Here is a 23734-nt window from a genome sequence, read left to right as displayed (position 1 = left end):
CATTTTGCTCTCTCCACTTTGCACGTCTCGTAGAGCTGCGGTTGTGAATATGAGAGTATTGCGGGGAACAAGGGATCGGCTGTAGGCTTAGGCTGTAGCATAAGAAAAAAAGAAGAAAAAAGAAAAAGGGAAGGTTCATATTCTCTAACATAGCACGTATACATGTCATTTTCAATCACTGTACAGATAGAAGTTTATCAATACAGGTGGCGGGCACTTGAAATTTGGGACGGATCACCATTAATACGACCATACGACGTCGTGTTTATTTTCATGCAAATTTGGAAGGCCAACTTGACCTAATTTTGGCCCAACCCAAAGTTTGCTGGGTGGGCGAGCTACTACTACTTGGGCGTTGGTTTTCTCAAATTTATAACCCAAGACAAGAAGGCCTATACCGAGTAGAAATCCAAATATGTTTCTATTAAGGAGATGGCCTAACCAAAAGGTTCAAGCCAAAGAAGCCCCCCCAAATTTGAGTCGTACAGTACAGTGCAACCGAGATAGGTGACGTAACAAATCTACTCATATCACAACATGTGTTTTATTTAGTATTACTACATCTTAAAACATATATTGGTCGTCCACTCATATTACAACATATAAATTAGTAACATTCAATAATAGTGTGACGGACACGCTCACTAGTCTTTGGTATTTGACAGCCATTGTAAAGACTAAGGATGTTGCACGAGTTGACTGTGAATAAAAATGGTGAGAGCGACGCCTCAAGAGACCAAACTCATGATTATGCATACGTAGTTGTCTTAGGTGATTATTTTGTCTGCTTGCAGGTGCATTTTCTGTACAAACAAAACAAGTATCATCTTAGAGCTTGGTTGTATTACACGACAATTATTCGTCATTCTTATTTTCCCATCTCGGGATTCAAAGATACCTTTTTAGTCATTAATCCCATCACCCCAACTCGACCATTGGTTAATTAAATCTCTAGTTTACTTACTAATTAAAACATAAAACTTGTTTTCATCTTTCTGTCTGAATCAAAACTCAAAAGCATCAAAGTTTAAAACTGTTTTTTCTTTTTGTTGTTGATCAGCCTACTTGGTATGTGTTAGTGACAGCTTAACGCTACATTTCTTCTAAGATTATGCACAACTTTCTTGCTGAGGCAGAGAGGTATATAGTGTGGCTGGTTGTTACTATATGATGCTTTCCAACTGGACGTCAGTTTTGTCACCAGCTACTAGATCTTTGTTCTTGACTTGTTTTACCAACAATGATGTCATGGATTGCAATTGGTCCATCCAGCCTCTCTATTTAAATTTCTTACACACAGCCTAAAAAATAATCAAAAAGATCTATGGAGGGAGGAAGTCACACATATATAACATGAGGAAAATGTTTGCCCCCTTCTGCTGTATCATGTAGGTAAAAACTGTTACATTTGTGCTAATAATAATTTGACATGTGTGTATGAGCTTTTTTGTCCGTGTTTTTGAGAAGTATCTCCTTTCAGAAAAAGAGGCAAATAATATCCACAATATGAGCACATGGTTGTGGTGAGATGAAGCATACAATTCAAATCATGCTTAGGGATTAGGGAGGTGACAATTGGGAAGGTTCAAATTTGCATATACCTCTCTAAGCCTAGGGCCTTCCAAACATGATAAACATGTTGTGCACCAGCATTCAATTTCAAATAAAGTATGCGAATCTGGGCTCTTTTCTTTTCTTTTCTTTTCTTTTCTTTTCTTTTCTTTTTGGGGGGTAAGCAGCCAGCCCTGGTATTATTTGGCAATTTAGAAGAAATATAATCTTTGACAATCAAGAAGGGTCATCTTTGGAACATCAAGGACTGAAGATAATGTTTTCCACAACGCCGACGTTGGCCCCAGATGTTTGTGTTTCTGATGACTCAGCATCCCAAAAAGATCATGGGGAATATTCCTGTGCATGAACCCAATTAAACACCCTACTTAATTATTTTATATGTTAAGGGATTGTATGGATGTCAACTGGAAGTTGAATTATTCCACTTTTAATCAATTCAATCGCAGCATTATATTGTTGTAAGTTCATACTTTTGCATGTACAGAGACATCTTCTAAGTCAAATGCCTGCCTTGAGAGAGAGAGAGAGAGAGAGAGAGAGAGAGAGAGAGAGAGAGAGAGAGATTATGCATAAGCACCACGGAGGACATCATGTTGGTAGGCTCTGTTACCCTCTCTGTACTCAAATCATATAACACAAGTGACCCCGCTGTCTCCCTTATCAGACATCATGTAGATTGCTGCTTACCCCATTGTCTTTTTCCTACTTTTTCTCAATTTGTTCCGTCTTTTTTTTCTTCCTTTTTTATACTTAAAATTTGCTAGTATCAATGCTTCTCCAGAAAAAAAGGTAAAAAGAAAAGAAAAGAGGTATCATTCCTTAGAAGCTAATTAGTGATTTGCAGCATGCAAAGCACTGTGGATTTAGACTCACATAGCTGCAACCATCCATGCATGATTTTGCTTGCTAAACAATGCTAATTCTTGTATGGGTCCAATTCCTGGTTTTTTTTTTTTTTTTATAGACAGGGCAATTTGACAATTTGGGTAATTCAGTAATGCAGCTGAATTTACTCTTCGTTTAGCCGTACAGATAAAAACATGTAAAAGGTTAAAACTTTGATGTTAATCAAGTGACTGAGAAGTTGACTCTCAAGTGAATCCATGTTTGGAATTTGAGGGAACTTTCATATAATGGTGAAAGCATCTCTCTTTCTCTCTCTAAAAGACTCAAAAGGAGTTGTTTTTAACGACAAAAGTGGGCAGACTCAGGGAACAAGGAACCTTTCAAATTCATTATTCTTTTGGCTTACATAGATTAAAAACGCCAATGAGAGAGGCTAAGCTTGCCAAAAACAAACATTTTTCAATGAAGGCGACCCACGTCTGGTTTTCCTTTTCCTCTGTAAAATCTCTCACAAAGAGAAAGAGGACTTGTTCCATTGGCTCCATTTGGGGTGGTGCCATTTTTATTATAATGGCAACCTTCCATGCTTTTATATCTATACACTGACTGCTTTTCCATTCAATCATTTATCTCCCCTCTCAAACAACATTCTCATTTTATAATGCCTGAATGAACTGGCAGCATCTTTGCTTGGATTATAAGTTCCTTTTTAAGCTAGCCCTCCAACTTTATTGTCCACTTAGGAATTAAGGGCTAAGGTAGCTTTCTCACCTTTTTGTTGTTGTTGTTGTTGCTGAGGCGGAGTTTGCCAAAAATGGGAAGACAACCTTGTTGTGACAAGGTCGGATTGAAACGAGGTCCATGGACAATTGAGGAAGATCACAAACTAATGAACTTTATTCTCAACAATGGTATCCATTGCTGGCGAATGGTTCCTAAGCTTGCAGGTACCGTTTCGACATTTTGATCTTGATCACGCTTCTTCCCCTTACATCTCTCTATTTGTCTCTCAAAGTCCAACCTCTGTTTGTATGGTTATGCAGGATTGCTTAGATGTGGGAAAAGCTGCAGATTAAGATGGATCAATTATTTAAGGCCAGACCTCAAAAGAGGTGCTTTTACAGAAACAGAAGAGAATCAAATCATTCAACTCCATTCATGTCTTGGCAACAGGTACAATTGTCTTGTTTTTTTAAACTAACCAACCAAGATAGATAAACAAATGTCATGTCAAGCTAACCGGTAGAGCTGGTTCTTAAATTGGTTGTGCAGGTGGTCTAAGATTGCTTCCCATTTTCCTGGTCGCACAGACAATGAAATCAAGAACCATTGGAATACCAGAATCAAGAAGAGGTTAAAGCACCTTGGTGTAGACCATTTGACCCACAAACCCATTGAGCAGAAAGAAAACATTGAAGAAAACAAACAGACAATTACTCGAGAAGATTCAAGTTCATCAATATCACAAGGACAAGAAGAGTCACAAGACAGTGGCTTGGAGGCTAAGCTACAGCATGATGGTAATGGCAATAAAGGGTTTCCAGAATTCAATGAAAAATTGCAAAATGTACCAGAGTTAGCAGGTTTCGATGAGACGAACGATCTTTTGAAAAATTACGAAACGTTTTGTGGAAGCTTGGATTTGGGAACATTCCTGTTGAACCAAGGAACCAATACCAACAACACCAGCACTTCAAATTCATATAGCACTTCTTCATTCTCTGTGGAAGAGTCTAACAACCCTTCGATTGCGATAGGCGAATCAATTCAAGAACACTCTCTACAGAAATGGGTGGACAGTGTGGATTCAATGCTCTCATGGGATGGCTTCAATAATCTGGAACAAGACCTTTTCTTCTTTTGAAAAGTTCTATTCATTGAAAATTATTAAGTGCCTTTGAGTTAAATCAGACGAGATGATGATTTTGATTTTGATTTTGATTGACTACTAGTGTTGCATTCAAATATGAAATTAAGTTGCAGGCCTTCCTCTTCTTTCACAAATTCTTGTCTTGTCTTGTGTTCAATCTTTCAAAGTGTCATCTGATGCTAATTTAATCATGCGTGTTTATCATTTGTAGTTTCTCCAATTCTTTCACTCAACCATCAAGATTACTCATCAGCTTTAACATCGGACCAGACCAGAGGGCCTCACAGAACTTTCATCCATGAGTGTTTCCAAAGTTTTACATCGTTTGTTTTTGCAAAACAAACCTTAAAAAGTGTTCGGTTATTATGAATATCTACTGAGATTGAGTCCCTTTTTCATCTTGATGGGTTAATTTGGATTGGACTAATTGTACGAAGGATTAAATAAATATATATATGAATGTGGAGCAAAGTAATTGGTTAAGGTCGTGCTAAGCACTGAAAATTAAGTGGAGTAGCTCTCAAGCTAAGCTAGATATAGGCAGGCTTTATTTGCTTAATTACGTGCATGCATCATGCCAAAACAAATTGCAGAATGGATCCAACATGGAATCCCACGATCACTGTAAATCTGTACCTTCCAACAAAAGAATATTTTCTCACCACCTTGCTATCCAGCGTTCATCACTCAAGTTTGTTCAAGTCATATCAAGGCGACACATAATAAAACAGTTGTTTATTGATTATGAATAAAATAAATCCTTATATAAATAAATGAAAATTTGTCTTCATCAGTGAATTTGTGACTCTAGCACTATTGGCGAATAAGTGTATACTCATATGTAGTTTAGTACTAGTAAGTTGGGGAAAATGCTAGTTGAGTTTCTTGGTTGACCATTTAAATTAGCATAAAGTTGGTTGTTAGGGCTCTCGATTATAAGATGATGGTCCAGCCCAGTATATGGTGTGCGTCCTTCCTCTACATATTTATATATCATCGTCATCAATTCTCTCTATAATATATGTATGTTGGTAGCGGCTGATCAAGTTATTTATCCTTGTCTCTGGCTTAGGTGTGTTTTCCCATCTAGCTAGGTGGTGTCTTTTTGTTTCTTAAATAGCTAATTCTCTCTCTCTCTCTCTCTCTCTCTAAAGAAAAATCAATTCCCTTAACTCCACTAGATTAAAAAAGAATAGCAAGTGGAAAGCTAAGTTTGTAACTAAATGTTTGGCACTTGTATGATTCTTTCTTCATAAACCTCTTTATGATTCCTTGGAATCTAATTAACAATTAACAGAGAAAGGGACTTGAACTTGGATGCTAAGGAGTAAGTTCATTGGCATGGTCAATTGATCTAACAAATTGTATTTTTTGAAGAACTTTCCTATTAAGAGGGGCGATAGATAGCATACTAAACTCACACACTATATGAATGCTATAACTCGAATCCAGAACCTTTTTTCAAGGGAACATTTACTCCAAACCACTATACGAAAATAAAAAATAGACCAAGTTTTTAAAAATCTATTACCAATGTATCATGGCCCAAGCAGCCCATAACGCTGTTAGGCCCAGAGAGAGAGAGAGAGAGCTTGGGCGTGAGTGAGAGGGAGCAAACTGGAGGAACAGCACACCAGATCAGGATCAATTCAGAAGGAAGAGGAGCATGTCAGCGATACAGAGAGCGATCCGGAGGTTCCACGCTACCGTGAATGCTCCAAGGCTCACCAGATTGTCTCTCCATGTGCCTAGATGTGTAAGCTTTTTAATCTTTGAGCTTCAAGCTCTGTTGTGATTTCCTAGTTGGGTTTGAAGTATACGTATCTAGCTCTAGCTCTAGCTCTAGTCAGGGAGGCTTGATATTGTTGGTGTTTTGAAAGCAGTGTTTTCTTTTTCGAATCTGTGGTTTATTTCAGGTAGAGGTGGAGTTTGGAAATGGTAGTGTGTTCAATTTGTCAGCTGAATTCTTAAGAATACACAGTCCAGCTGTTGATGCCAAGGTTAGGTCAATTGCTGGTGAAAAGGTAAATTCTCAATCTTTTTGTTATTTTATAAATATATGTATATATAATATCATTTTTCACTTGGTTTATGAAATAGTTGTTGGAATAATTTTGAATGTAGAGAAGGCAATCCAAGGTTATGTATGAGATGAAAATATATCATAAACCTTTGTTATCATAAACATTGAGAAAAGAAATAGAATGTGAAAAGTGTTGTGATCACTTTGTCAAATCTTTATATTTACAAAATCAAGATGTTTTCTGTGTTTTTCTAGCAGCTCCATAAGGTTTATTGACCATTCATCTTCAATTGAATGTGTCTTCACACTTCTGCGTTCTGTTCTCTTTTTCCACGAATATTTTCAGAAACTTGGTTTCCACTCATCTATCAATCGACACAGGTGATATCTGGGCGGCGTCACGTTGGAATTATGTCTGCAGAACCTGTAGGAAACTATGGGGTAAGGTACTATGAAACTCTGAATTGTAATCACCATTATAAAAAATTTGTTTATCCAAAGTGTCAATGTGTGATTGTGGACTCTGTGGGGTGGATGTTTCAGGATTGTCTTCGATGACTTGCATAACACCGGCATCTATTCCTGGGATTACTTATATCATCTGGGCAGCAACAAATTCAGCCTCATGAGAAATTACATCAAAACACTCAACAAGTATGGACTCAAGCGGGATCCGCCTAGAAGAAAATGAATGATTCAGGCACTGCTCCATTTCACTTGACCGTCCGTCATCTGCAACAGGAGCATGGCAGGATAATATGTGGCACACATTGGTTTTCTACTTCATTTCTTAGACCAAATGCTTAGGGAGCCAAATTCAACATCTTTGCCATTTGTTGTTTGTTTACACCGTAAGCTATCTATTCTTGCGACTGTAATGTACATGTAAACCAGTTGGCCGGATATACATCAATCGTTGTGCTGATTGAATTTTTTTCTTTTAATCTGGAAAGTATTAATCATGGCTTATACTAAACGATTTATAATTACAACCATAAACCCAACAACACACCCCAAAATAAAAAACCAAAGGAAAAAGATCAATATGCACTCCCAATATGTAATTTCCGACTCCACATAATTTTCTTAGTTCTTTTAAATGAGCTTTCTATCATAAATTGTAGCTGGTAAAGACCATATCTTGAAAACTTTTATGCAGAATGAAGAGTAATAATAAGGGCGTAATGATCAAGTTCAGAACTTTAACTATTTAAAAGGTAATCGCAGAAAGGAAAACACGCACGCAGCAGCTTCACAACAAGGTGTTTGACTAAATCTTCATTAATTCACAAATTTTTGTGCTTCGCATTCCAAACAAGTAATATTTGTTCTTCCTCTACACTGGAATAATGGTCAAAATTCAAATTACAAAAAGAATGGGACAACACAGCTTTTTCCTTTTGTGACTATGATGGAACGCGTACTCTCTCTTTCTCTGCCTAAGTTGCTTTTCTATGAAAAACTTGTAACTAAATGGGCTTTTTCTTCCTTCCACTTTGGGTGACACGCTTCAGTTCTTGAGTTCCCCTTTTCACTCCCCTGTCACATAAATTAATATTGTGAAATCTACACAAAAGTCGCCAAAATTGGGCAAATGAGGAAGTTTAATGTACCTTCTATACATGTAAATGTAAGAATAGAAAAGCAGCAGCAGCAGCATAGTCAGAAAGGAAATAACAAGGTAGGATATACTACTCCTCTTCTGCGCATTTGCCACATAAAGGGGACAATCAATGAAGAGAAGTATAAGTTCATAACCGAAAAAACATCTGAATAGGTTTTGGTTTTTTGGAATAATAAATTAGAATGGGTTTATGCAAGCATATAAACAGCCCACGGACAGGTGATGATGAACTTTACCTTCCTGCGGCCTTGAGAGAAAGGTTTTCGACCTCCAGTGCAAGTGTGGGCATCACAGAATTGACGCAAGAAGAACTCTGCCATATTAATCATTAAGAAAGCTATATCATACGCCGATAAACATAGATAACTTATACAAATTTTGTAGTTATCATAAAGAAATATATAAAATTACCATGAAGACGGCTTGCTGAAGGACCACTACTGACTGGAAAACAACTATCAGCTAGACCCTGCACATCATGGGCAATTTATGAATAAAAAGAATGCTGCAATTTAAATGCACAAGACATCATTCAGATGCGACCTCACACAGATGTTTGTTCCGTGCAGCAGCAGCAGGATTGCACTTAGTCTTTTTGTGTGGTACAGAATCCATCACGAGGTCACAATGCAATGCACCACAAACATTTGCCAAGCACCTGCTATGACTCTGATTCAGCAGAGGTATGCCATGAGTCAATTAGAAATGCCCCATTGAGGCTAAACAAACAGAAGGGCCATGGTTGCCAAAGTTCAAGTGGAGATCAAATGAACCAAAAATAGTAGAAAATTAGCTTAATACAATAAGGTTATCAATTGTACAGGTTGAAGCATCAGGTGAAATATGTTTAGACTTTGACCAATGATTTTTATCTTTTGGACCAATGGAGTAATGAACCTAAGATACATTCAGTGTAGCCTACGGTCATGCTCTTTCCCTCGTTTCCCAGTCAATGCAAGCTAATGTAGTTAATACCGTGAAACAAAAAATGACTTCCTAATACAACTATTTGTCCCTCGTCAGTTGCTGAAATAAACATCACCAGCCAGGAAAATAAAATAAGAACATAAATGAAAGGGCACTTACCACATTCAGCAAATTGTAGTGCCTGTTGTCAAAATGCTTATCAAGAAATTTCTCGTCATAAAATCTTTTCTTACAATATCCACATTGCCAATCGTTGAATTCTACAAGGCTTTTGTGCTCTTCCTGATCTCTGTACAGGTCATTGCTAGGGTGTAGCTTGCATGTTCTTGGAATCTGATACCGCTCTTTCTCTACAAAGGGCATCAAGTACTGCACCAAATAAGAGAGATAATGATATTGATATGAGTGAAACTGCTATAAAGATGTAGTAATAGAAGAGTCTGTGTACGATTTTCTTGCATACCTCCTGAATTATTTTCCATGCTGCCCTACTCCTTTCTCTCGAACAATGTACCTCAGGTGGATCTCCCAGCTCTTGCTTCAAAGTTCTATACATCAAATTCTGGTGTTAGTAATAGACACAGCTCTAAAATTTCAAGAAGAGCACAATGATATACAACACTGACATGCAACAACTTGTGCTAAAATTTGCAGGTGTATAATCTTGAGAAATATGAAGGCGAAATCAATTCCCAAAAGCAAATTGCCCATTTTAAAATGACTAGCCTAATCATACATGCCCACATAGTTTCAAGTTTCAACATTTAACTATATAGTACCTTGAGGTTGCAGATTCTTGATGACCCTAATAAAAAAAAATGAAAAGGGTGAAAAGGGTCATATTAAATAAACATAATAATTCTCTGAAGAGATGAGCTCTGGCAAAGCTATGCAAATCAATGAAATTTACCCATTAAAGAATTGGTAGAGATGCAGGTTGGGCTCCTGAGTTCTTGTTTAACCAACAACAGAAAGGCAAGAAAAAATTTAAACTAATAAAGATACCTGATTTGTTAGCAGAGGCTGAGGAGATGAAGTTGAAGAAACAAAACAAAATTGCAGAGACGCTGATAAGCAGCACAGGAACAGAAGACCAACCAATTTCATTTTACACAACTTCTTCTTCATTTTCTGCCTCCGCGTCAACTCTCAAAGCTACACACCATTTTGCATCTCCATTGTTCCTCTCTCTCTGCTCCTGCGACTTCAGAGACGGAGTCCCACTGCCGCCTCCACGCCCCACTCACCAATCAATAGTTGCCACGTGTGAAGCCCAACTCTCTTTTCAAGCCCAATTTAAAACTTGGGGGACAGGACCTCAGCCTTTGGGTCGCCATTTTCAACAAGGCCCAACCCAATTACAATATTGAACTATTTTTTAAGGAATAAGAACATAATAATATGAACTCTCAAATCAATTTTTGGTGTTTTTCTTTTATTTTATAATGTTGATTTTTTATATAAATATAAACAATAATCTAAATTAATCATGATGGCAGATTCACTACTCTAATCAACTTGCTTAACTCGCATATGCTTTAGTATTTTTTTATATATATAAGCGATAATCTAATCTAAATTATGAAGAGGAAGATTCGAACTCGGGTGTAAAGTGAAGAGTACATTCACTCTAGCTAACTTGGCTAAACGATGTCTGCTTTCTATAACTTATTTGTTGTTCGGAAATTGGAACAATATGTTGAACATTAAATATGGAATATGGTACCACATCTACCATGCATTTGAGTACTAGCTCTCACTCAGTGTCACGCAACAGCAATACTAAGGAGTTTATGTTATTATGTCATAATCGTTGCCCCAATCTCCCGATTAAAAAAACGACGTCTCGTTTCGAAAAATAAAAAGAAAACAATGTATCAGGCAGGCAGTGAAGCTGGAAAATCTAGTAGTAGGCTTTTGTTTTGTCCGCGTGTGTTTGTGGAAGAACAAGTCCATTTCTTGTACACAAATTTCGTATTTCCTGCTAATACATGATTCGATCACACGCACCAACCATCAAATAATTGATCAGTTTCGTTGAATAATCCATATACCCAGCTAGCTGTGTATAAGCAATTATTAAAATCCCATGTTGCACCAACTTCAGTTACGTGTTCCCGGCCAAGACATAAACAACACCAAAGCTCCGATTTTGACTTTTGAGCGTATCCGTCAAAGCCATGAAATTTAGATCTCTTACCCAATACCCATCTGAAATCTGAGCCCCAATTGAGCTACAATGGCTGGATTCTTGGTTTTGGTGGCGGTGGGCTTGATGGGTCTATGCATGAATGGTAGTTGGGGGGTGGAAGCGGGTCAGGAGGCTCCGAGGAGGATCCATACCCTGTTCTCGGTGGAGTGCCAGGACTACTTCGACTGGCAGACTGTGGGTCTCATGCACAGCTACAAGAAGGCCGGGCAACCCGGCCCTATTACCCGACTCCTCAGCTGTACGGACGACGAGAAGAAGAAGTACAAAGGGATGCATTTGGCTCCCACTTTTGAGGTGCCTTCCATGAGCAGGCACCCCAAGACTGGTGACTGGTGAGTGGTTGGAGTGTGCTTTGTTCCTCACCTCTTTCATTTTTGATTGGTTTTCTTCTTAATTTGGTCTCAAATTGGGTTTTGAATTCTGGCTTTGCAATTCTGGCTTAATTGTTCCTTCTATTTGATGGGTTTGGTTAAGGTGGACAGCATTGGATTTTCTTTGATGCAGAAAAGGGAAAAACATAATGGTAGAAATGTTTTTTGTTTAATTTTCAGGTACCCTGCTATTAACAAACCAGCTGGAGTTGTGCACTGGCTTAAGCACAGTAAAGAAGCTGAGAATGTTGATTGGGTTGTGATTCTGGATGCGGATATGATCATACGGGGGCCAATCGTTCCTTGGGAACTTGGTGCTGAGAAAGGCAAACCTGTTGCAGCATATTACGGGTATTACGATAACACTTTTTTTCTTTTCATCTAAGTGATACTACATCAAAGCTAAGCCTGCTCCCATGATAAACTTTGTAAAGCATCTGTTTGGAAAGGATGTTCTTCGTAAGGGTATGTATTAGCTGCAGTCAGGTTTTACCATACAAGAGCATTTTACGAATGCCTTGTGAGTTCACTAGTAATAGTTCACAATTGTCGTCAATGTAGCCAACCTAAATTAGTTTGAATTAAAAGGGTGGTTAAGTAGAGTATTATGTTTGTACTTGACATGCTTTGGAGGTTGAAATGAGGTTTTCTTTGTTCTTGATCCATCACTGACATGAGAAGAACAGAACCTTGTCAATTTCGGAACTGTAGAGATCTCTTTTCTGGCATTTGCATAATATCTTTGTGAACCTGTTCTTCTGAGGATTTTATGGGCAGTAAATGTATTTTGAACTTATTCTTCAATATTCCTCTTTTTTTGCCCTTATAAGGACTGTGGCTATCAACATACATTGGTATAATGAATTTCTTCTTCAGGTACTTGGTTGGATGCGATAATATTCTGTCTCAACTACACACAAAGCACCCAGACCTCTGTGATAAGGTCGGTGGGCTTTTAGCCATGCATATGGATGATCTTCGAGCATTGGCACCCATGTGGCTTTCGAAAACGGAAGAAGTGCGCGAAGATAGAGCTCACTGGACAACTAATATAACTGGTGACATCTATGGGAAAGGATGGATCAGTGAGATGTATGGATATTCTTTTGGTGCAGCAGAGGTAAGTTTCTTTCTTACTGTCCTTAAAACCTTCTTTTTTCTTCCTTTAGTAATATATATGTCAGATCTTTCACAAATTCCGAATACTTTCCATTTCAGCTTCTTTTGCATAGTGTTTTCTTTTAGTTAATTTGTATTGGATAACTTATTTCTTTTTTCAGGTTGGACTTCAGCACAAAATAAATGATAACTTAATGATTTACCCAGGCTATACTCCACGAGAGGGTGTTGTGCCTATTCTTTTTCACTATGGCTTGCCATTTAGTGTAGGTAATTGGTCTTTTAGTAAATTAGATCACCATGAAGATGGTATTGTTTATGACTGTGGCCGACTCTTTCCTGAACCTCCGTACCCAAAAGAGGTATGTGATTTGAAATGGAATGTCTATTTTTGTTTGTTAGGCTGAATATTTAGGTCTTTATCTTACAAATCTCAAAATTTCTTACATGGAAGATCATGTTCAAGGTCTTCAAATTTAACATTCTTTCTTTGTCCAGGTAAAACTGATGGAATCTGATCCAAATAAAAGGCGAGCTCTTCTTATGAATTTAGAGTGCATTAACACTTTGAATGAGGGTCTTTTACTACAACATGCAGCAAACAGTTGCCCGAAGCCAAAGTGGTCAAAATACTTGAGCTTTCTGAAAAGCAAAACTTTTGCTGAACTGACTCGGCCAAAACAGCTGACTCCTGCTACGTTACAATTTGAGAAGGCAGTACATGTAGTACAGGCAGTACAGCAGCAAGTTGTCGATGAGCCCACGAAGCCACATCCAAAAATCCACACCCTTTTTTCTACAGAATGCACCCCTTACTTTGATTGGCAGACTGTAGGACTTGTCCACAGTTTTCACCTGAGTGGCCAACCTGGAAATATCACACGATTACTCAGCTGTACTGATGAAGATTTGAAGCAATATACTGGCCATGATCTGGCTCCCACCCATTATGTCCCTTCCATGAGCCGACATCCATTAACGGGCGATTGGTAATTCTATTTTCTTCATATCTCTTCTTTCCTTCTTTTAGTTTCTTCTTGGTGGTGATTTGAGGTCAATGTCAGCATTGCCTTTTTTTCTTTGATTTTTTTTTTTGGGGGGTGGGGTTGGAAGGCTTGATGAATCCTCCAAAAATTTTGTGAGCCTGAGTTAACATAAATTGGGAATTCTAATCCCCATCTCCAATACATAAGAAACAAGTAATGGTCTATCTTTTGTTCTTTCTACCAGGTATCCAGCAATTAACAAACCAGCTGCAGTCCTTCATTGGCTTAATCATGCAAATACTGATGCAGAGTACATAGTGATTCTTGATGCTGATATGATCTTGAGAGGCCCAATTACGCCATGGGAATTCAAAGCAGCACGTGGCCGACCAGTTTCAACTCCCTATGAGTAAGACAATATGATGCTTTCAATTTTTATCTTTGGTATCTCAGGACCCAAAATGTAATTCAGGTTGTGACAGAATATATCGCTATATTTCTGGCGTGTGTGTTCAGGGGTGCACATTTCTAGTTGCATAATCCATACAAGGACTTATTTTTCCTAATTTGTGTATTCTAGCTATCTTATTGGCTGTGACAATGAGCTCGCAAACCTCCATACTCGCCATCCTGAAGCCTGTGACAAGGTTGGGGGTGTTATCATCATGCACATAGATGATCTACGAAAGTTTGCTTTACTATGGTTGCATAAAACAGAGGAAGTCCGGGCGGACACAGCTCACTATGCCACAAATATTACTGGAGATATATATGAATCTGGTTGGATTAGTGAGATGTATGGTTACTCATTCGGGGCAGCAGAGGTAAATTGTTTCTACTGTGTAAAAAAGTAATCCCTTTTTATCTTGTAGTTTGTATGCTTTTGGTTTCCATGGGATTTCACGTAAAAAGACCATGCTTTGTGGAGTGTGTACAAATACTTTAGGTTTCCATGAGCAACATCATTGGTCTTTTTAAAAATCAAGAATAAATTTGTGGTGATGATTCTGTTCCCCTCTGTTTTTCCATGCAGTTGAAACTAAGGCATCAGATTAGCAGCGAGATACTGATATACCCAGGATATGCTCCTCAACCTGGTATCAGATACAGAGTGTTCCACTACGGTTTGGAATACAAGGTTGGAAATTGGAGCTTTGATAAGGCAAACTGGAGGAATGTTGATGTGGTTAATAAGTGCTGGGGCCAGTTTCCAGACCCACCCGACCCTTCAACACTTGATCAGACAGACAAGAACAAACTGCAGACGGATCTGCTTAGCATAGAATGCATAAAGACACTAAATGAAGCACTACGCCTGCATCATGAGAGGAGGAACTGCCCTGATCCCAATTCCTTGTCCAACTCAAACTCCGATGCAGTAGAGGAAATTGTAGTGTCAAGGAAATTTGGCAAGTTGGATGCAAGTCGTGTTGTAGGAAGCAACCGTGCAGAAATGAATCATTCTCAGGAAATTTCAGAACCTACTTTGACAGATGGGTTGTTTAGTTCTGTGAGGTTCTGGGTTGTAGCTCTATGGGCATTCTGTGGCTTGGGCTTCTTGACGGTCGCGTCAGTGCTGTTTTCAGGTCGTAGAGGGAAAGGTAAAAGAGGTAAAAGTTATAGAATTAAAAGAAGAAATTCTGGTTCAGGATTCATGGATATTAATGGACGTGATAGGCATTTGCGTGGAGGTGAAGTACCGTTATGACGTTGCATTTTATTATTTTGAGGTAAAATTCAAGAAGTTTATCAAAAGATAGATGGAGAAGATGGATGGAGAAGACTAAGTTTTTGCCTTTGCCATGAGTATACAATACAGTGAGGACCATTATATTTGCTAAGTCAGGCCAAGTTTCACTGCCAAAGGACAAGTCAAAGAAAGTGCTTGTCTGAAAGTCAACATTTTTACCAAATGCTAGTTAGGGTTATTATCATTAAAGAGGAAGAGAAAGAGGTGGTCGTGTAGTAATTTTGATTTTGATATCACTTTGTATTCTATTTGTGTTTTTTTCCATACCAAATCGTATACGTGCACTTTGATATACGCTTTTGCTTCCACAGCAGAAGTTTGTCTTCTTTCCGTATTTTATATCTTCTAAATATTTAAATCAAACTGCTTGCCTGTACATTTTGCTGGGCCCTCCTGGTCAAGAACATGTTCCTCTACAGTCTACATCCAAATCCAAGTCAACCTTCATCTTTATCGCTTGTGGGCTGGGGAATATTCCAATTCTAAGGGCCATGCAATCCAAAACCCACCCACAATCTTGGTTGGGCACCTGTTTTATTTCTTCAATTTTGCCAACCATCTAATAAAAAATTATATTTAATGTGTATTACTTGTACTGGTAATGTTGTAAAAATGCGGGTTCTCTATCCCCGCATTCAATTCAATGGCATATTCCTTGTAAATTGTCAAGGTGTAATATGTGTTAGGCTAGTTGGTTAGGATAGTGAGTCTATTTACTTGTATTTATGTTCGAATTTTCCTTTTTTTAAAGTAATTTAAACTATTATTTATACTCAAAAAATAAAAAATTAATGCCAACCTACCCTTTGTTTAGCATCCCAATTATCAACAACTTCATAGGTAGCCAAGCCACAAGAGCAAGATCGACTGGTACTGCTGCTAGATTCTGACTCTACACCTACAGGCTACAGGAGAGAGAGGGGAGGACACTCCAAATTCAAATTGGCCAAAAATTTGAACGTTGGAGGAAGACCGTTGGTTTCCTCACGTGGGCCCTACGAAAAAAAACAGGGCTGAAAAGGCATTGGATTTTGATTTTAAAATTTGGAGCCGAAGTCCCAAGTCCGGGAGATGGTTATTGGCGTTTTTTAAGGAGACCCCACTTGTCACTCGGCTTTTGCACTCCGAAGTCTCATCTCTATCTCTAGTTTCTAAATGCGGCCTGCGGGGGGGGCCAGCAGCAGGCCAACTTTTCCACGACACTTTTCGTTTTGAATTTCAAATTCGAAATCAACGAGGACGACGACCACCATAACGATGTAATCATAAAATCGATAATTGATTCATAAACCAGAGGATAAAGGGTTTTCAAGTTTGGATTTTTCGTAGGTCTCACGACATCAAATTAACCACAACCATGGGAGAATCGACGTGCCTCATGCAACCATTCTCCTATGTTTCAGGCATTCCCAATGAAGCACATGAGGTTAGTTCTTGATATTTGTCTCTGTTTTGCGTTTCCTGTAATTTGTAAGGACAAATTCTATGTTTTCTTCTTCACTTTTCACTTGCTGGGTAGTTTCTAAAATCTGGGTTTCGAATTTCTGTTACAGGGGAACCCAATTCATGCACTTGGGCATTCAATATCATTTGGGAGGTTCACGTCAGAGTCGTTAGCTTGGGAAAGATGGTCCACATTCTCTCACAACCGCTATGTAGAAGAGGCAGAGAGATACTCCCGCCCCGGCTCTGTTGCACAGAAAAAGGCTTTCTTTGAAGCACATTACAAGAAAGTTGCTGCTCAAAGGGCTGCAGCCTTGCTTGAACAAGCAAATGCTAATGCTGCTGCTGCTGTAGCATCAGACAATGCCCCGGAACCCAAATCTGAAAGCCAAGATCTGAAGACCGTGGTTCCAACCTCTGAAGTGGTCGTCAATAAACAAGTAGAAAAGGAAGAGGAAAAGGTGGTCGAAGAGCCAACTAAAAAAGAAGAAGCTTTCACTGGTAATACCAATGGGTACAATTCAGACACTGAAATGGACAAACTTGCAAGCAGCAGGGTGCAAGTTGCTGATATCCCTGCAACTCATGAACCCCAAGTTTTGGCGGAGAATTCTGCAGAGCCTGAACTTTCAAGCCAAATGCACAATGCTGTTAACGACAAGGAGGTAAAAGGCATGGAGCTCAGTGGCACACGCCAGAGTGAAAAACCTCTGTTAAAGGTAACAACATTGAATTATAACCATAGTTTCTATCCTGTTCACACCCGTGGACTTAATCGACCTGCACTTTTTGTTGTTTTAGCAGAGCTACAGCTCAAATCAAGAAGCTTCGACACCCATAAAAAGGAAGAAAACAAGACTCTTTACTTCCTCGAAATCATCATTAGCGTATCATAAAGCACCCAAGGTCCCATCTTCTCCAGCCAAAACCATAGTTTCTAGTTGTTCGAGAAAGGATGATATTCTCACCCCATTGCGAAAGAAGCCGGCAACAGAATTGGAGGACAAGAAAAGATCAACTCCCAAATCACTTCACAAGTCAGTCAGTTTCACACCCATCAGGGAACTTTCCAGATTGACTTCAACAGTCATCAGGAAGATTGAAAATTCAAGAGTTGGTGCTAGTTCTTCCAAGACATCAAAAGATTGCATGACTCCTCTAAGAACTCCAACTACGGTGTGCCTCCCAATTTCTTTGAATTTTTTCTAAAAGTATCTCCAAAGATTTGCAGTTTTTCCAACAGTGCTTACTGCTAAAGAGTTTATCTTTGGAACTGCAGGTATCTAAGAATGAGGTGCACAAGCGTTGTACAAAAACCCCATGTTCCGAAAAGAGAAGGTACCTGATCATATAAAACAGAGCAAGCAATCTTCTAAGAAGTTTCAACCTTTATTCTTATTTCTATTTTTTCATTACTCGATAAATGAATCTTGACTGATTCTGTTTCTGCTCGTGTATTTTATGAATCACAGGGCAAAAACACCACCTGATCCCTCAGCAAGTGGAACCAAAACACCTGTGTCTAGATGGCGCTCACTCCGTACAGAGTATTTGCCTCATCTTTTGACATTTTTCCTGTTTAATCACATGTAGCATCATGAAAGGCTCACAATTTAGCCAGCACATATTTAAAACATTACTGATAAAAATCACAATCATAACTCCAGAAGAATATGCAGAGCAACTCAACTTGAATTCTCAAATATTAAACATCTGAATTAATGGATTTACTATGGGTCCCACCTAGCGCCATTTCTCTAAAAGGGACTTTGAGCTCTTATGTCTTCTTTTTCTTTTTCTTTCCCAATTTGGCCAGTTGTTCAAAGTTTTTGAGTGCCTGCAGAAACAAGGCGCGGTCCCCATTTTCATCTGCCCCTTTCAACTTAAGAACTGAGGAAAGAGCTGCAAGTAGAAAGAAGGCAAGGGTTTGCCTTTTCTCTTCTATATACATGTTCCTAAATTGTGATCAAATCTGTTTCATGAGATAGTTGTATATGTGGTTGAAGTACTTATGGACCTCATGTTTTCAGAAGCTTGAAGAAAAGTTCAATGCTAATGAGGCACAAAAGGTGCAGGTACAAAGAAAACTCAAGGTTGTTCTCTCCTTACGAAGCTTCTTCAATCCTTTGCCATTTTTGTTTGTACAAACCAAGATACGAAAAAAAGAAAGCAGCTTAATGGACCTAGGCAGAAAACAGCCATGCACACTACCTTTATCAAACTAATTTTGGTCACCACAACTTGGCTCAATACATGAATCTCTATGGTTTATGCAGGAGAAAGAAGGAATAGAGATTGGAAAATTTCGCCAAACCCTTTGCTTCAAGGCCAGGCCACTTCCTGATTTCTATAAAGAAAGAAAAGCACAAAAGAGTGAGATAGACAAGGTATGTTTGTCGAGCTGTGCAGCTATGCTTCTGCGATAACCATAATATGTTAACTCAGTGTTTAATCATTTATTATTATCCTTGATTTCTTCCAACAGGTTCCAGTGGCTCATCCTCTGCCACAGAAGCTAGGGAAAAAGTCCACTACCACTCCAACTCCAAGCGTAGTTGAGCAATCAACGTCTCTATCTCCTAGAGGAGCTCCAATCAAGAGCAGTGGCACCAAGAATGTTCAGGGAAAGAATAAGCGAACCCCAACTTGTTCTCTCATTTCACGATCCTTAAAGACTACTCGTGAGAATACATCTCCAAACATTCAGCTGGGATAACCCAAGTTTCTGTTGGAGCAGAATTTATTGAGATATATCAGTCCTGCTGAAAGCTTCTAGCAAATTTTAGTTAGGTTTGATCGCACCGCATACCAAAATTAATTTGCCGGAGACATATATGCATATAGATTTTGAGCAAATGTATGAAGAGTGTAGTTGGTTAGTGGACAAAAAATTGTACGGTCTTTCCATTTTTACCTGTACCAAGAATTGTTCTACGAAGTGTAGAAGTTGTGGAAGGCTGTGGAATTTCCATTTGGAAATAGGTTTCAGCATCTCATTATTTGAGTGTACCCCTAAGTAGTAAAGAAACAAAAATCTGTTAAGCAAGGATTCAAATTATAGCCGAGATAATATGTAACAGATGATGGGTCTTCATTTCAGGACATATAGAAATCTATGACAAGAGAAACCAACCTAGCCTCGGGATGATGGTACAATATACTGTGGTCAGCTGCCATAAAAAAGTTACACGACAGTCTTTCAAGATGGTTCATAACGGATCTTAAGCACTGTGCATCTTCTTTTTCAGTCAATATCTGCCTAATGATAATTTGAGGCATATTGAAAATGATTTTCTTCTATAGAAGCAGCAATGGAGATGTCTGAAATAAAAGAAAAGAAAAAGAAGTAAGATTCTCTCTTTTAGGGGTTTAACATTCTTCCAACCCTTGAAATACAAAATGGACGGTATTTAGGAAATATTTTGCAGCAATTACATGAAATCAAAGAGTCTTCGTTACAATTTTGTTCAATCAGTGATCAGAAATTTCTCTTTATTACCTTCTTATGCAGTGCCCCAAAAGGCTTCCGTCCATAATTTCAGACCCTAGCATCTTTACTCCACCTCTTCAGAATGTATTTGGAAGGGAGAATCTTTATATTCCTATAGTCGAGTACTTTCAAGGCATGGCTGCACAAAACTCCCATAAACTCAAATTTCATACAATTACAGGCAACTGTTTCTGTAGATGAATCAAAAGTAACCAAGTACTCTCGTGGTTGCCCATATATGCTAACTTTGTACCCAAACAACGGCCCAGTCTGAGTGCATTGATTCACAATGATATTTAGGCATGTTTCATACTCTTGCTGGAACAATTCAAATATCATTGGTGTGTACATATTCCTCGCATGCTTCAAAAGAATCACATCACCCATAAGTTCTGGCAGATGGTGGTGCATGTTGTAGTTACCCTCTAGTTCTTTGTAGTGCCAATCATTTATGACCTTTCCAAGATGCTTGCACAGCAGAAGCACATCCGAGTCTGACTTTAAATACTTTCTCAGGTTTTCAGTAAAACTTTCATGTAGCAGTACAGCTTTTATGTCAGCACAAAAAATATGCCTTCCATAAGCTGTGGACCATTTCTCTCTATATTCAAACATCTCATGCAACCACTCATTTTCCCAAAGACCGTATACATCCAACAATACCTTCCATGCATTAATGAAATCCTCCTCATCCTCATGATAAAAAAGACAACTGCTTAAATCATTGATAAAAGAACCAGAGCCCGCAAACATGTAGCTCAGTTGTTTAAGTGCATTTTGGTACACATGCCAAACACAAATTCGATGCATTGTTTCGGGAAATACCTTATCAATTGCTTCAGCCATCAGTGCATCTTGATCTGTGAGTATAGTTTTTGGCTTCTTTCCCGACATGGCCTCTAGGAAAGTTTGGAAGAGCCACTTGTAAGATTCAACACTTTCATCATATAAAAGTGCAGCACCAAAGATCAGCATTTGCTTATGATGATTTATCCCAATGAAAGGTGTGAATGGTCGGCTATCTTTCTGTAATCTGTAAGTTGTATCAAAGCAGATCACATCACCAAAATCACCATAGTCCATCGCCATCTTGGTGTCAACCCAGAAAACATTAGTTACTTGATCATCTACATCAGGTTGCAAAGCATAAAAAAAGGAAGGGTTCTTCAATTGCTTGCTCTGAAAAAATTGCTGCAGTCTGGCTGATTCTCCCTCTCTCATTCCTCGCATACATTTGAAAGGAAGTTTATTTTTATAATCTATGGGATCATAACCGTTATTATCACAGTCTCTACCTGTCTTACGTATTAACTCAGAGGCTGCTTCTGGCTGCATATTAGAACAATCCACTAAATCGCCTTCAAAAACTTGTGCTGCAATTAATCTCTTTTGCGACCGCAACATGTGAACTCTACAAGCAGCAACAAGCTCATGATTGTGTTTTTCTTCAAAGTGAGTGACACGGTATCTATCATCAGGTTGTCGAGATATGACCAACTGCGCCAAACAGCCAATTCTTGTCTCCTTTCTAGGTCTCTTCACATTCATGTCCCGTTTGTCTCTCTGCCGAAAACCTTCTCTAAAACAGGTAAACCTTCTAGAGACCACAGAACCATTTATTTTGCTCCTATTTACATAATCCTTCCGAACACTAAAACCTACCCGTCCAGCATATGTGTTGTAAAACTCATATGCGTGATCTTCTGAGTCGAACCCCATTCCAAGTTTTGGCACCCCATCTATTCCAGATTTATCACCCAAGTCGGCTTCAATTGCTTGAGCAAAATTCAATCTCTTCTGTGATGGTAACTGATAAGTTGTACACGGGGCAACAAACTCATGATTGTGCTTAGGTTCAAAATGAGTAACACAAAACTTGCCATTGGGTTGACGTGCAATGGTCATGTGTGCCAAGCAACCAGTTCTTGTTTCCTGCCGGGATTTCCTCACGTTGGCATTATGTTGGATAGGCCGATATCCTTGTCTATAACAAGTGTACCTTCTTGAAACAACTATACCATTTATCCTACTTTTATTTACAAAATCTTTTCTAATGCTGAAACCTTCCAGCACAGCATATCTACTGTAACAATTGTATGCATGGTCTTCTGACTCAAACTCCACCCCAATTTGCGGTACCACATAAATGTATTCCTCACCTTTCATGGCCATACCAGCTCCTGGTACATCAGCACAGGGAACATTTGGGCTCTGCAACTCCTGCTCACCATCTACATCCATCTCAAACTTACTCACAGAGTAAAATTTTGGGGTTTCACTTTCCTCGCAGTCAATTTCCACCTGGTTCTTGTCAATAGAAGAAGGAACTGGACTCTGATACTCCTGCTCAGTATCAATAACCACCAGCCTCTTCTTAAAAGAGGAACCTTTTGGACTTTGACACTCTCTCGGAGAGTCATGTTCATGGTCGATAAACGCCTGACTCCTTTCGGCAGAGGAATCTTTTGAGCTTCGACAATCACGTTGCACATCAATATCCAATCTAAATGACGTTGGAAGTTCATTGTAGTCACTCTCTTCTTGTGGATGACTTGATATATCAGGCTCACTACAACCCATCCACCTTCATTAGGGAGGGAAGAGAAAAAGGAAGGAAAAACTAAAAAGAAGTCAGGAAAAATTCAATTTAATACGAGAGCCATCATTCACCATTATAAATAAATATCCCACAAAAAACGAGCTACTTACAATTATGTAGCACATCAAATTATCATATCTATAACAGCTAGGATTATTTCGACTGATATTCACAAGTAACTCAATAGGGCAAAACAACGAGCTACGCATGCCATCTTTACTGATACACATAGCTTACACTATATCAAATCAATTGGGTGGAAAAAGGGACTAAAAATTGATACTTGGCAATGGAAAGTGTGAGCTTAGGAATGGCCAAATTAGAGCTTTATGCCTCAGATAAGAATACATATGGGTCAGAGTCCTTATCAGCAATTAGCATGCGCAGTTCTTCAACCATCACATGAATGCCAGAAGGAAAAAAGAATTCAATTATTGAAAACAGGAATGCAATTATGCAATGCACCATTGTAGCAAGCAATGAAACAAGGAACGCTGGAAGATCAGAAAGACCAAAGCTTTTATTATAATTCTCAATGAAAAAAGTAACTAGTATAGCACCAAACATGCAAGAGGACCCATTACTCCAGAGAGAGAAAGTGAGAGAGAGAGAGAGGGCAAACCTTAGAGAGTGAAAAGGGAAGAAGAGGAAGGGAAACGAGGAAAAATTCTGCTGCTTTGAGGGTGCAAAGCTCTTGGATGCTCCGGTGGGATTTCAACGAACCAGATATTTCGGATATTGTGGTCTATCAGGCAGAGAGCAACCGGAAGAACTGTAGAATTTTAGGGCTTATGTCTCAGCTCCTTTCGGTTTCAGAGTGACTAACTGGTGGGAAAACTTGGAAACAGAGTGCGGACAAGTTTTCTCAACCCGCCTCTTGACGTGGCAGTTGCTCATTG

General features: G+C 38.8%; 6 protein-coding genes across 14 annotated transcripts; 4 read left to right on the top strand and 2 right to left on the bottom strand.

The window, feature by feature from the left end:
- The first annotated feature begins 3235 nt into the window (after positions 1–3235).
- Positions 3236–4285, top strand: LOC117622364 (myb-related protein 315-like). The gene is made up of 3 exons (XM_034353016.1): positions 3236–3368; positions 3465–3594; positions 3694–4285. The coding sequence occupies exons 1-3, from the start codon at positions 3236–3238 to the stop codon at positions 4283–4285; spliced, it is 855 nt and encodes a 284-aa protein (XP_034208907.1).
- Positions 4286–5855: 1570 nt separating this feature from the next.
- Positions 5856–7244, top strand: LOC117622384. Of its 3 annotated transcripts, none has more exons than XM_034353041.1 (4): positions 5856–6047; positions 6208–6315; positions 6696–6755; positions 6858–7244. In XM_034353041.1, the coding sequence occupies exons 1-4, from the start codon at positions 5958–5960 to the stop codon at positions 6870–6872; spliced, it is 273 nt and encodes a 90-aa protein (XP_034208932.1). In that variant the 5' UTR covers positions 5856–5957; the 3' UTR covers positions 6873–7244. The 3 variants fall into 3 exon arrangements, 2 of the variants coding, with proteins under 2 accessions (XP_034208932.1, XP_034208931.1); XM_034353040.1 differs by having other exon boundaries at positions 6696–6760; XR_004584974.1 differs by having other exon boundaries at positions 5858–6047; positions 6661–6755.
- Positions 7245–7565: 321 nt separating this feature from the next.
- On the bottom strand, positions 7566–10090 carry LOC117622101. 2 transcript variants are annotated; one of them, XM_034352642.1, is made up of 9 exons: positions 9871–10090; positions 9645–9670; positions 9329–9413; positions 9025–9234; positions 8482–8607; positions 8350–8407; positions 8175–8251; positions 7928–8016; positions 7566–7853 (listed from the first exon to the last, which is right to left on the bottom strand). In XM_034352642.1, exons 1-9 carry the CDS (start codon positions 9991–9993, stop codon positions 7784–7786), a joined length of 864 nt encoding a protein of 287 aa, XP_034208533.1. In that variant the 5' UTR covers positions 9994–10090; the 3' UTR covers positions 7566–7783. The 2 variants fall into 2 exon arrangements, with proteins under 2 accessions (XP_034208533.1, XP_034208536.1); XM_034352645.1 differs by lacking the exon at positions 7928–8016 and having other exon boundaries at positions 9871–10074.
- A 572-nt stretch (positions 10091–10662) lies between these two features.
- On the top strand, positions 10663–15603 carry LOC117620571 (peptidyl serine alpha-galactosyltransferase). Its single transcript, XM_034350676.1, has 8 exons — positions 10663–11409; positions 11629–11799; positions 12325–12568; positions 12729–12929; positions 13066–13556; positions 13798–13962; positions 14134–14377; positions 14587–15603. Exons 1-8 carry the CDS (start codon positions 11105–11107, stop codon positions 15259–15261), a joined length of 2496 nt encoding a protein of 831 aa, XP_034206567.1. The 5' UTR covers positions 10663–11104; the 3' UTR covers positions 15262–15603.
- A 760-nt stretch (positions 15604–16363) lies between these two features.
- On the top strand, positions 16364–19788 carry LOC117620572 (protein WVD2-like 4). Of its 4 annotated transcripts, none has more exons than XM_034350681.1 (9): positions 16364–16729; positions 16857–17465; positions 17551–17922; positions 18026–18084; positions 18219–18293; positions 18590–18665; positions 18777–18839; positions 19023–19133; positions 19232–19788. In XM_034350681.1, exons 1-9 carry the CDS (start codon positions 16661–16663, stop codon positions 19460–19462), a joined length of 1665 nt encoding a protein of 554 aa, XP_034206572.1. In that variant the 5' UTR covers positions 16364–16660; the 3' UTR covers positions 19463–19788. The 4 variants fall into 4 exon arrangements, with proteins under 4 accessions (XP_034206572.1, XP_034206569.1, XP_034206570.1 ...); XM_034350678.1 differs by having other exon boundaries at positions 18563–18665; XM_034350679.1 differs by having other exon boundaries at positions 16619–16729; positions 17548–17922; positions 19232–19725.
- On the bottom strand, positions 18421–23666 carry LOC117620568 (protein FAR1-RELATED SEQUENCE 12-like). 3 transcript variants are annotated; one of them, XR_004584809.1, is made up of 5 exons: positions 23458–23666; positions 20246–22820; positions 19880–20067; positions 19661–19758; positions 18421–19471 (listed from the first exon to the last, which is right to left on the bottom strand). XR_004584809.1 is itself a non-coding variant. In XM_034350675.1 (3 exons), exon 2 carries the CDS (start codon positions 22814–22816, stop codon positions 20285–20287), a length of 2532 nt encoding a protein of 843 aa, XP_034206566.1. In that variant the 5' UTR covers positions 22817–22820; positions 23458–23666; the 3' UTR covers positions 18421–20067; positions 20246–20284. The 3 variants fall into 3 exon arrangements, 1 of the variants encoding a protein (XP_034206566.1); XR_004584808.1 differs by having other exon boundaries at positions 18421–19758; XM_034350675.1 differs by having other exon boundaries at positions 18421–20067.
- Positions 23667–23734: the final 68 nt, after the last annotated feature.

Source organism: Prunus dulcis, chromosome 3 (genome assembly GCF_902201215.1).
Source record: "Prunus dulcis chromosome 3, ALMONDv2, whole genome shotgun sequence".
Taxonomy (NCBI): domain Eukaryota; kingdom Viridiplantae; phylum Streptophyta; class Magnoliopsida; order Rosales; family Rosaceae; genus Prunus; species Prunus dulcis.
This window is presented reverse-complemented; position numbering and strand designations above follow the sequence as displayed.

Bases quoted from the DNA above. Each gene is read 5' to 3' on its own strand.
- LOC117620571 (XM_034350676.1), top strand. From the start codon at position 11,105: ATGGCTGGATTCTTGGTTTTGGTGGCGGTGGGCTTGATGGGTCTATGC. The intron at 12,569-12,728 runs GTAAGTTTCTTT...TTCTTTTTTCAG, and splicing joins ATTCTTTTGGTGCAGCAGAG to GTTGGACTTCAGCACAAAAT. The intron at 13,557-13,797 runs GTAATTCTATTT...TCTTTCTACCAG, and splicing joins CATCCATTAACGGGCGATTG to GTATCCAGCAATTAACAAAC.
- LOC117622101 (XM_034352642.1), bottom strand. From the start codon at position 9,993: ATGAAGAAGAAGTTGTGTAAAATGAAATTGGTTGGTCTTCTGTTCCTG. The intron at 9,235-9,328 runs GTATGCAAGAAA...TATTTGGTGCAG, and splicing joins CATGGAAAATAATTCAGGAG to TACTTGATGCCCTTTGTAGA. The intron at 8,252-8,349 runs GTAATTTTATAT...TTAATATGGCAG, and splicing joins TTCAGCAAGCCGTCTTCATG to AGTTCTTCTTGCGTCAATTC.
- LOC117622364 (XM_034353016.1), top strand. From the start codon at position 3,236: ATGGGAAGACAACCTTGTTGTGACAAGGTCGGATTGAAACGAGGTCCA. The intron at 3,369-3,464 runs GTACCGTTTCGA...ATGGTTATGCAG, and splicing joins AATGGTTCCTAAGCTTGCAG to GATTGCTTAGATGTGGGAAA. The intron at 3,595-3,693 runs GTACAATTGTCT...TTGGTTGTGCAG, and splicing joins CATTCATGTCTTGGCAACAG to GTGGTCTAAGATTGCTTCCC.
- LOC117620568 (XM_034350675.1), bottom strand. From the start codon at position 22,816: ATGGGTTGTAGTGAGCCTGATATATCAAGTCATCCACAAGAAGAGAGT.
- LOC117620572 (XM_034350677.1), top strand. From the start codon at position 16,661: ATGGGAGAATCGACGTGCCTCATGCAACCATTCTCCTATGTTTCAGGC. The intron at 17,466-17,547 runs GTAACAACATTG...TTGTTGTTTTAG, and splicing joins GTGAAAAACCTCTGTTAAAG to CAGAGCTACAGCTCAAATCA. The intron at 19,134-19,231 runs GTATGTTTGTCG...TTCTTCCAACAG, and splicing joins AAAAGAGTGAGATAGACAAG to GTTCCAGTGGCTCATCCTCT.
- LOC117622384 (XM_034353040.1), top strand. From the start codon at position 5,958: ATGTCAGCGATACAGAGAGCGATCCGGAGGTTCCACGCTACCGTGAAT. The intron at 6,048-6,207 runs GTAAGCTTTTTA...GGTTTATTTCAG, and splicing joins CTCTCCATGTGCCTAGATGT to GTAGAGGTGGAGTTTGGAAA. The intron at 6,761-6,857 runs GTACTATGAAAC...TGGATGTTTCAG, and splicing joins GTAGGAAACTATGGGGTAAG to GATTGTCTTCGATGACTTGC.